At 43.8% G+C, this 11,386-nt stretch overlaps 1 protein-coding gene across 1 annotated transcript; it reads right to left on the bottom strand.

Annotated features, from left to right (window-relative positions):
• Positions 1-1,868: 1,868 nt before the first annotated feature.
• abraa (actin binding Rho activating protein a) lies at positions 1,869-2,978 on the bottom strand. Its single transcript, XM_068048871.1, has one exon. It carries the CDS (start codon positions 2,976-2,978, stop codon positions 1,869-1,871), a length of 1,110 nt encoding a protein of 369 aa, XP_067904972.1.
• Positions 2,979-11,386: the final 8,408 nt, after the last annotated feature.

Raw genomic sequence — 11,386 nt, 5'->3', positions numbered from 1 at the left:
CTGGGCCTCTGGATTACTAGTCCAGTGACATTACCACTATGCCATCCCCTGTGAGGGGAAAACAGGAGTGAGAAAGTGCAGGAGGGGTGTGTAAGAAAGGAGGGGAATTGAGGGGAATTGAGGGGAATTGAGGGGAATTGAGGGGAGTGACGGGGCAAACAGGGTGTGAAGGGGAAAAGTAGAATGCAGAAATAGGAGTGAGGGAAGAGAGGAACTGGGGGCAGAGGAATGAGGAAGTACAGGAGGGGTGTGAAGGGGAAACAGGAGGGGAATTGAGGGGGAAATGGAGTGAAGGGGCAAAGGAGAGTGCAGAAATAGGAGGAGTGAGGGGAAAGGAGGGACTGGGGGCAGAGGAGTGAGGAGGGAAAAACAGGCGGGGAGTGAGGAGAAAACAGGAGGGATGTGAGGGGCAATGGGAGAAACAAGGGGAGTGAGGGCGAAAAGGAGACAGTGAAGTGAAATTGGAGGGGAGTTGGGGGCAAGAGGGTTGTTGGAGTACAAGAAACGAGTAAGGAGGAACAGGAAGGGAGTGAGGGGGAATAGTAGGTAAGTGAGCGGCAACAGATGAGTGTGAGAAGGGAAAGGAGTGGGCTAGAGGGTGCAGGAGGGGGGAATAAGCGGAGAATGAGGGTACAGGAAGGCTGAAGTGTTGAATGGGGAACAATGGAGTGAGGGGGTGGGAGAAATGGGATGTGACGGGAACGGAAAGAGGAGAAAGGGAGAGAATGAGTGAGGATAGGAGGTTCTGAAGCTCTAGAAGGGCAGAGGAGAAAAAGTCAGAGCAGTGTGGTCAGTACATTCTGTCATGTTTGAAATGGATCTGTTTCCTCTCATACATGCACACATGTGTCTGTTTAAAAATAAACATGGAATATAAATATTATCTGAAAACAGGTGTTGTCGCAGGAACAAAATCCCCAGATACATCCTGGGCTCAGAAAAATTAACCCATTCTGTTGATCCTTTTGCCTCTGGCAGGCCCCAGCATTCATCCAACATCCACAGTAGCAGGAGCATAAGCAACTCTTGTTAAAGGTGTAAGTTTATTAAAAATTAGAAGTACAGTGACCTGGAGGAAAATTAATTTGTATTGGCTTGTGGAAAAAAACATTTGAGATGTTTATTTTGGTTGGTAGGTTTATAGACCCTTATTGATGCTCATGGAACTCCACCCACATGTGGAAAATGACCCACCATTGACTAGTTTGCTCTAACTCACTCCTCAAACCATGACTATCTCAGTCCCAAGAACTTACAAATATCATATAATACGACTCTGCTTTTTTGGGGAGAGTGGCTGGCCATGGTAGCGTTTTGTACTGTTACCAAATTTCTCCATGTCCTTGTCCCTCCCTACATCTGTAACCTCCTCCACCCCTAAAACCCTCCAACAATTCTGGCCTCTTGAGCATTCCCCATTTTAATCACTTTACCATTAACAGCCATCCCTTCGGCTGCCAAGGCCCGAAGCTCTGGAATTCCCTCCCTAAACATCTCCAACTCTCCTCCTTTAAGACGCTCCTTAAAACATACGTCTTTGACCAAGCTTTTGGTCACTTGGCCTAAAATCTCCTGGTCTACTTGAGAATAATCTTTGTCAGATGTGATGGACAGTGTACTCATTTAAATCATCAACACAGCTCATCTTTATTTCAATCAAAACAGCTGGCACAGGAAATCAGAAATGCAAACAATGAAAGAAAGTACAAAACAGTCTCCAGGTATGGAGCCTCAAACACAATCAATTTACTCCCAAGAGAAAACGCGCTTTCATTTTGAAAGAAATTAAAGAAGAACCAAACTGTCCGCTGCATTTTATTATAAAGTGCAACCCATTTGATTCTAAAACTCTGGACCATCGTTCATCATTAATTAAGAGTAATAATGACATCATCATGCTCACCCTTCCATAACATTTCACCCTGGAAATCCAGCAGTCCATGTTTTCTAGCCCTCATCAAAATCCCAACTACTTTATCTGAGACAGTGACATATCTGTCAAACAATTTGCCAAAGGTAACCCTGGTCTTCCCATCCCCTCCCTGTCTCCCCAAGTTCCTGATAATGAAGCACATCTCCTGTATTTCTTTGTGGACATGTTCCTGAGCTCGCTGGCCTCTCTCTGCTGTCTTGGAACCCTCCTTCGGCTGCCCATAGCCCTGATCTCCCTTCTTTAAGCGGAGGCCTTTGGCATAATCATAGTCAAAATCTTCGCTGAAAGGGTTGGTCCTTTGCCTCTCGATGTGATCATCAGCCCATCTCAACCAAGCCTTTTTCAGGTCTTCCATCGTGCGCACCTGAGCCCTTGAGACCAACTTCTTCCTCTTCCCTCGGTCAGCTGCCCCATCCTTCTCCTTGGACTGTTCCTCGTTCCCCTCTTTCCTTTTCTCTCCCCCGTTGCTTCCATCTTCACTGACCATTCTGCTGGTGAACTTAAATGGATCTTTCCCTTCCTTCTCCCCCATTTCCCATGATTGCGAGATCTCCGACGCCTTGTTCTGACACAGCCGCCTTCTAGTTGGTGAACTATTGCCCAAAAATGGTTTCGGTGCAACATCTGGCACCGTCTGATTGAACCGGCCGGTCATCAAACTCACCAACTCATTACTCCCTGAATTAGATCTGATGCCAACTGTTTTAGTAACTGGAATGGTTCTAATGGTTGATTCAGTTCCTTGAGATCCATTCAGCTCCTTGGGGGAATCCACATTTCCACCGTTGAAGGTGCTCTTTAGGTTACATTGGGGCAGTTCTACTGACCCGCATTGCTGCTTGGTGACCCTGCTTGGGTTGTGCTTGACAGAATCTTCCTCTTTAAAACCCTCGGGTAACCAGCCTTGAGGCTGTGTTTTCTGTTTGTGTGAATGCTCATTTGCCCATTTCTGCCAGTTTCTGGCCAAACTGCTCACCACAGAGACGCACCTGAATTTCCTGATGGCTTTGCTGACTGGTCTCGGAGACCTGGGCTCGGTGTTCATTGTTGTGTGGGGAGCACGGAGAATGAGGGACTGAACGCTCAGCCTTGTCGAGCTTTGACCCAATGCTGGATGAGAGTGATTTTGTTTGCTTTATATAGAGCATTGACTGGAAGGTATTTCTAAAGCATGAGTGGTATTTCAATTTCAGGACAAGGCCCTGGACCCATCTGGCTCCCACACATGGAAATGTACTCTTCACAGATAGGCTTTCACTCTTAGGACTTGGCTATGCTCCAGACTATGTGTAATTATGTTAAGATACCGTCTTACATTCTATATTGAAGTGACAGGTGGAGGGGCGCCTGAAAAGTGCAGACTATATGATCTAATCAATTCAAGGCCAGTTAAAGTCTATGTCAAGATGAAAGCACAGTTATCTGGAGTAAAACAACAACACAACAGTAGAATCAAATATGCAGGGCTCATGTGGTATGGCAATCTTGTGATTTTGTTACCAGCCCATAATCCTGAGGCTTAGACTAATAATCCAGAGGATATAAATTCATATCTCACCATGGGAGTATTTAACTTCTTTTTTTCCAAAGATATGGAAATTAAAAACCTGGGATCAGTAAAAGTGACTATGAAGTTGTTGGTATGTCATTTGAAAGCCCAACAAGTTCACTAATGTTCTTTAACTGCTGTCCTCACCCAGTCTGGGCCTATATGTGACTCCAGTCCCACACCAGTGTGGTTGATTGTTTAACTGCCCTCTGAAATAGCCCAGCAAGCCACGCAGTTCAACGTAATGAGGGACAATTGTAACGGTTTGTTAGGTCTTTACTAACATTTATTGTGATCATATTTAATCAAATTAAGTTTAGTGGAATTTAAGGTGATTGGAAAAAGAACCAGAAACAATGAAACTTTTTCATGCCACAGGTGGTTCGGATTTGGAATGCACTGCCTAATGGGGTGGTGGATACAGGTTCAGCAGTCGCCCTCAAAAGGGAACTGGATAAATACTTGAAGGAGAAAGTATTGCAGGGATCTGGGGAAAGAGCCAGGGAGTGGATTGTTCTATGAAAGAGCTGGTGCAGGCTCGATGGCCTCCTGCTGTACTGTACTAATCTATGATTCTCACCGGCACTGTCAGCGAATATCTTACTAGGCCGTGTTGGCTTTCAATGTACTGCCAACTGTGCATGGAGTTGCATTTTCTACGTATAAACACAGAGGGGAAGGTGTGACCCATTGGCTTTGGATACTTAAACCATTAATTTGGAGAGGTGCTAGTGACCCTCAGTCCTTGCCAGACAGATTAAGAAAGTTCACAGTTCAGATGGTAGGTCATTGACTTTCAATATGTAATCAATATGTAAACCCTCAGGGAGATGACTTAAAGTGTAAAGGCAATGTTTAAAAACACAAGAGAGATAGCTGGTGAGAAGATGGAAGCAGTGTGTACCATCCACAAGATGCGCTGCAGCAATGCACCAAGGCTGCTTAGACAGCACCTTCCAAACCCACGGCCTCTACCACCTAGAAGGACAAGGGCAGCAGATGCATGGGAACACCTTCATCTGCAAGTTCTCCTCCAAGCCACACACCATCCTGATTTAGAACTATATCGTCTTCCCTTAACTGTCGCTGGGTCAAAATCCTAGAACTCCTTCCTAACAGCAGTGTGGGTCTACCTGCACCCCAAGGACTGCAGTGGTTCAAGGGCAATTACAGATGGGCAATAAATGATGCCCTAGCCAGTGATGCCCACTTCCCAGGAACGAATAAAAAAAAATTGCCACACTTGATTCTCTCACTGCAGACTTACTAAGCATTTTCCAGAATTCTCTGCTTTCATCGCAATTCTGTATTGTCTTAGTACAGCTGCATTAGGTGAAGGTGTCAAATAAAATTGATAACACAGAGGTGGGGGGATATTGGGGGATTATTGACAGACTAGGTGCTGGAGGTTGTAACAAGCGTGCTGGTGCCAGCAAGATTTGCGCTCGAGGCGAAACTGCATCTTTGCCATTGAATATTATAGTGACAGGACTCCAGTAGCTGGAGTGACACAATGAGCACAGGGCAAAGGCTTGGGAAGTGCTCAGGCTTTAAGAAGCTAATTGGTGGCTGCAAGGGGGTTAAATCAACGAATTCTGCAGCACCTCGTTGGAGAATAATCTGTGATCAGGGCAGACGTTGTAAGTGGTGGGAACTGCATGTACAAAATGCTCAATGAGAATTCTTCTGTGATGAGGCAATGAGGCATAACAGGAAAATGTCATCAGAGTGACCTGTGTGATATTTCTGTATGGATGCAGTCTGCAAGCAACCTCCTGTGCTATGTTCCACTAATCCACAACAGTAGATTACAAGCACTGGTGTCTCTTGTGAGTCACATATTTCATTCAGCTCGTTCCATGTAAACATACCTGCTGACATCATGTCCAGAAATGTAGCAATGGGCTTGTCTAATCTTAAAAGGGGCAGTGTCCGCACCAGATTTTGCTGTCAGAATAATGGTAAGTTTAATAGTGCTCACTGTTATTAATGAGTAAATTGTGCAGCATCCTGTGGCGAGGGAGAGATACCCCGTGAGTTACGGATTGCCCGTGTTTCTGAACAATTTGTGCTGCTCTGCCATTAGCCTCGCGAAAACAGCAGCTCATCATCAGCCTCGTCGTGTGTTTTGTAAAGTTGCTACATTTGCTAATTAATTACCCATTAAACTCACCACAGAAAGTTATGGCTGGCACTTAACATTGTAAGGACCTTTTTAATGAGCAGATTTACACTCCTGCAATACAACTCAGCCTCTCTGGCCCAGAAATTGAACAATTGAAACTGTGAACTCTCATTCCTACAAGTAGTATATTGTTCCTAAAGGCTTTAAAATTTTTAATTTTAAATGTTTTAATTTTTTTTCTAACCTCTGCTTTCTGTCTCTTTCACAACCAGCACAGATTAGATGGGCCGAATGGTTTGTTTCTGTTTCGTATATTCTATGTAATTCTTACCTGCTTAATCCAATTTTTCTTTTCCTCCATTTGTTTCTCTTTCTGTACCTGATTTAACTCTAATTCACATGATTTCCTTCTCCATCATTCCTCCGTTTCTTTCTCACTGGGTTAAGACCGTTGGTCCTATCGTCCACTGAGGTCCCAGATGTCATGGTCTCACCTCACCCTTCCAGTAATTACTGGCGCAAATAATTTTTGAGCTGAAGGGTGAGAGAAAAATTATAACTAACGGAGCACACTGTGAGGTGCCCCTCTCCAGCAAAATCTGGGCCATTATGTGGCAAAAAACGTTGCAGGAAATAGCGAGGAGGGTAGAAAGGAGAAACGAGTAGTTTTTATCATGTTGTCTGAACAGCAACCATAGTTTTACAAACAGGGTAAGTTGAATATTGCCTATAGTGCGTGCAAGTGGAAGTATCTCCTTCACATTTCACAAACCTAGCAATCTCGCCACTGTCAGTGATAATCACCAACAACAACAGCAGCACCTTGCATTTATATAGCACCTCTAACAGAGTAAAATGTCCCAAGGTGCTTCACAAAGCAATTATCAAATAAAATTTCCGACTGAGACACTTAAGGAGATATTAGGACAGGAAATCAAAAACTTGCCCAAAGAAGTAGGCGTTTTAAAGCAGGAGAGAGGGACAGTTTAGTGAGGGAATTCCAGAGCATGGGGCCCAGGCAGTTGAAGGCATGGCCACCAATCATAGAGCGATGGAAATCATGGATGCGCAGGAGGCCAGAATTGGAGGAGCACAGAGATCTCGGAGGGTTGTGGAGCTGGAGGAGGTTACAGAGATAGCGAAGATTGAGGCCATGGAGGGATTTTGAATACAAAGAAGCTAATGGAATAAAAATCTACAAGTGTTTCACACGATGTAAGTGATCATTTTATTAGTTATAGAGCCAGGTGAAAAGTGCAGCTATTAATTTCACTGAAAATATTATTTCACCTTTTCTTCACACATTCATTTGGCTGCATGCCTTGTTTGTTTAAAAATAGCAAAATAAATAAGTCATCTGGAGCCCTCTGGTAGAAAATGTTATCGGTAGCTTGTGGCTGGAAAGTACATCGGTTCATTGTAAAGGGACTCACACCGACACACACCAGCCGCTTTGTAGCCATACCTGACACCAAATTTTGCAGCACCCCCCAAAAAACAAGCAAAAATCCTCTGTTTTATCATGAAAGTTAGACTCCAGAAGCTTACAGAGGAAAACAAAATAAATCAGCCAGAGCTCTTGCTCCTGATCACTATCAGGTGACTCCTACTACAACGTATAGGTGTGTGGGAATCAGGTGAGGGCAGGACTGTGATGCCCCTGCAGTTGATTAGTCAGCTGGCACTCATGGTCAAAGGTGACACACAAAAACTATCTTCTTGAGTGAGATAGCAGAGGCTATATCTTTATTCCAAGAAGAGTCACAGTTTTCAGGAAGGAAGATTAAAAATGTATGATGTGCAATCTATCCTTTCTTACATTTTATTTATGACTTTATTTCATTCACAGGATATGGATGCTGCTGATAAGGCCAGCATTTATTGCCCGTCCCTAATTGCCCTTGAGAATGGGATTAGGTAGACAGGTCAGGTATCTTTAATGCATCGGTGCAGACTCGATGGGCCGAAGGGCCTCTTCTGCACTGTATTATTCTGTGATTCTGTGAATGTGGGATCTGCTGGACACCAACGCAATCCAGGACAAACATGTCTGTAGAAAGTGTAAGCAACTAGAGGAATTCTGGATCAGGATTATTGATCTGGAAGCCAAACTGCAGACATTGCGCAACATAGGGAATGGGGAGAGATATCTGGATACTTTGTACTGGAAGACAGTCACACCCCTTAGAATAGGTCGTCTGTTTTGGTCAGCGGTGGGGGACAGGAGGGTGTGACTCTGAGTGAGACAAGTAAAGGAACCAAGAAGACAGTAGTGGAGGAGCCTCAGACATTGCAATTGTCAAATAGGTTTGAAGTGCATGCAACCTGTGTGGATGAGAGCGAGGTCTGCAAGGTGGATGAGCAGACTGGCCATGGCACCATGCTACAGGAAGCCGTACAAGTGGGGGGAGCAAAAAGGAAATTAGTGGTAGTTCTTTCTGACATGCTCCCATTATTTCTTCCTTTCTACCCCATCCTACCATGTGGGTACTGTTAGGGGGCCTGTACACCACTCCCACGAGTGACATCTTACCTTTAAACTATTTCAGAATACACAGAATAGATACATTTCAACGAGAAAGAAAAATTCCAAGGGGAGGTCCCACTATCTGTGGTTAACTAAAAAAGTTAAAGATATCATCAAAATTAAAAAAATTAAAAGAAATAAAAATAAAAAGCATATAATTGCGCAAAGATGGGAGGCAGGTCAGAAGATAGGATAGAATAAAAAAAACAGCAAAGAATGACTAAAAAATTAATAAGGAGGGAAAAATTAGAGTATGAGAGAAAGCTGCTAGAAATATAAAAACATATAGGAAGAGTTTCTATAGATATTTTAAAAAGAAAAGTTAACAAAGTGAGCGTTGGTCCTATGGAAAGTGTGTCTGGGGAATTAATAAGGGAAAATAAGGAGATGGCAGATGAATTGAACAGATATTTTGCATCGGTCTTCACCACAGAGGATACAAGTAACATCCCAGAAATAGCTGTAAATCAGGAAATGGAAGGGAGGGAGGAACTCAAGAAAATTACAATCATCAGGGAGTGGTAATGAGCAAATTGTTGGAGCTGCAGGCTGACAAGTCCCCGGGTCCTGATGGACTTCATCCTAGGGCCTTAAAAGAAGTGGCTAGTGAGCTAGTTGATGCGTTGGTTTAAATTTTCCAAAATTTCTAGATTCGGGGAGTGTTCCATTTGGTTGGGAAATAGCGAATGTAACTCCTTTATTCAAAAAGGGAGGGAGACAGAAAGCAGGAAACTATAGACCAGTTAGCTTAACATCTGTCCTAGGGAAAATGTTAGAAGCTATTATTAAAGATGTTATAGCAGAGCACTTAGAAAAATTCAAGGTAATCAGGCAGAACCAACATGGTTTTGTGAAAGGGAAATCATGTTTAACCAATTTATTAGAGTTCTTTGAAGAAGTAACATGTGCTGTGGATAAAGGTGGATGTACTGTATTTAGATTTCCAGAAGGCATTTGATAAGATGCCACATCGAAAGTAATTGCGGAAAATAAAAGCCCATGGTGTAGGGGGTAACATATTGGCATGGATAGAAGATTGCCTAGCCAACAGGAAACAGAGAGTAGGCATAAATGGGTCATTTTCTGTTTGGCAAGATGTAACGAGCGGTGTGCCACAGGGATCTGTGCTGGGGCCTCAACTTTTTGCAATTTATATAAATGACTTGGATGAAGGGACCAAATGTAAAGTTGCTAAATTTGCTGATGACACAAAGATAGATAGGAAAATAAGTTGTGAAGAGGACAGAAGGAGGCTACAAAGGGATATAGGTAGGATAAGTGAGTGGGAAAAGATCTGGAAAATGGAGTATAATGTGGGAAAATGTAAAAATGTCTATTTTGGCAGGGAGAATAAAAAATAAGCATATTATCTAAAAATGGTGAGAGATTGCAGAGCTCTGAGATGCAGAGGGATCTGGGTGTTCTAGTGCCTGAATCGCAAAAGGTTAGTATACAGGTACAGCAAGTAACTGGGAAAGCTAATAGAATGTTATCGTTCATTGCGAGGGGAATAACTTACAGAAGTAGGGAGGTTATGCTTCAGTTATACAGGGCATTGGTGAGACCCCCATCTGGATTACTGTGTACAGTACTGGTCTCCTTATTTAAGGAAGGATGTAAATGTGTTGGAAGCAGTTTAGAGAAGGTTTACTAGACTAATACCTGGAATGGGCAGGTTGTCTTATGAGTAAAGATTGGACAGGCTAGGCTTGTATCTGCTGGAGTTTAGAAGAGAAGGTGATTTAATTGAAACATAAGATCCTAAGGGGTTTTGACAGGGTGAATGTGGAAAGGATGTTTTCCCTTGTGGGAGAATCTAGAACCAGGGCTCACTGTTTAAAAATAAGAGGTGGCCCATTTAAGACAGAGATGAGGAGAAATGCTTTCTCTCGGAGGTCGTGAGTGTTTGGAATTCTCTTCCTCAAAAGGTGGTGGAAGCAGAGTCTTTGAATATTTTTAAGGCAGAGGTAGATAAATTTTTGATAATGTCATGGAACTTTTTTGTCTCTTCTGTTTAAAAGAGTGTTGCATTTCTATCCCAAACAGCCCCCTTTTCATACAAAAAGACACAAAAAAATTTGCAAGCATTATCATTGACAATGTGAGTTGCCCAAGTTACCCACAATGTGCACAACTGTTTTCATGCATTAATAGTTCGTCATTCTTGTCAGTCTCTGCACATGCATTGCACACATAGTCATTAAATTGTGCCAGTCCCTTAATGGTGCACGTGCGCGTTGTTGTTGGTTGCTCATCTGGTTGATTTTCCTTCTCTGGTGAGTGTCGTTCCCTCGTCACTTGTTGCCGTGGTAATTGTTGTTGCTCCATTTCCGTTGTTGGGGTGCTGTGGACCTCTGGCACTGATGGTTGTTCTGTCTTCTGTGTAGTTGGTGAGTTCTTATCTTCCTGATTGGCCGCCTGCCGTGAAGGAACAGCTTCTTCAGTTGTGCGTGTGTGCCTGCGGTTGTGACAGTATCTCTGGTCCTTCACTGCCACCGTATACGACCGAGGTGACAACTGCTCTGTGCAGGTCCCAAGCTGCCTCTTGGGCTGACTCTTGTTGAGTGCATTGAAAGTTTGTATCTTGACTGGCTCTCCAATGCTCAATTCTGGCAATGGTTCGGCAGTTTTGTCAAAATGAAATTTGGCTTTCTGCCATTTCACTTTGATCTTCTCTGCCCGCTCTGTGGAATCCGAGCGCCCCTTCCCCACAGCCTCCACCTCAGGTGCCTGAGGAGACGTCTACCAGATCTTCCCTGACTCCTGAGCAGATGACTGCCAGATACTCCTCTTCCTCGTCGCCTGTATGACGCGCATCACCTTGCGACTGGAAAAGGTGTTCTCATTTCAGCGCAGTGCCCGCTCATCTAGTCCATCTCCTGGTTTTCTCTTTTTGCACCTTGAGGGTCACCATTCCAAGCTTTAGACTTGCTTCAGCTGAGATGAGTGGCTTTTGCTAGCCATCTATGATTTGGAACTCCAGATCTTCGTTCTTGTCATTGCGATGGGCTCTCAGAGTAACTTGTTCTGTTTAGTTTAGTTTAGTTTAGAGATACAGCACTGAAACAGGCCCTTCGGCCCACCGAGTCTGTGCCGACCATCAACCACCCATTTATACTAATCCTACACTAATCCCATATTCCTACCACATCCCCACCTGTCCCTATATTTCTCTACCACCTACCTATACTAGGGGCAATTTCTAATGGCCAATTTACCTATCAACCTGCAAGTCTTTTGGCATGTGGGAGG

This window comes from Heterodontus francisci, chromosome 16 (assembly GCF_036365525.1).
Source record: "Heterodontus francisci isolate sHetFra1 chromosome 16, sHetFra1.hap1, whole genome shotgun sequence".
In the NCBI taxonomy this organism is placed as follows: Eukaryota; Metazoa; Chordata; class Chondrichthyes; order Heterodontiformes; family Heterodontidae; genus Heterodontus; species Heterodontus francisci.
Note: the sequence above shows the minus strand (reverse complement) of the source record. Positions and strands in the feature narration are given on the sequence as shown.

Excerpts from the sequence above, each read along its gene's own strand:
- abraa (XM_068048871.1), bottom strand. The coding sequence starts at position 2,978 with ATGAACACCGAGCCCAGGTCTCCGAGACCAGTCAGCAAAGCCATCAGG.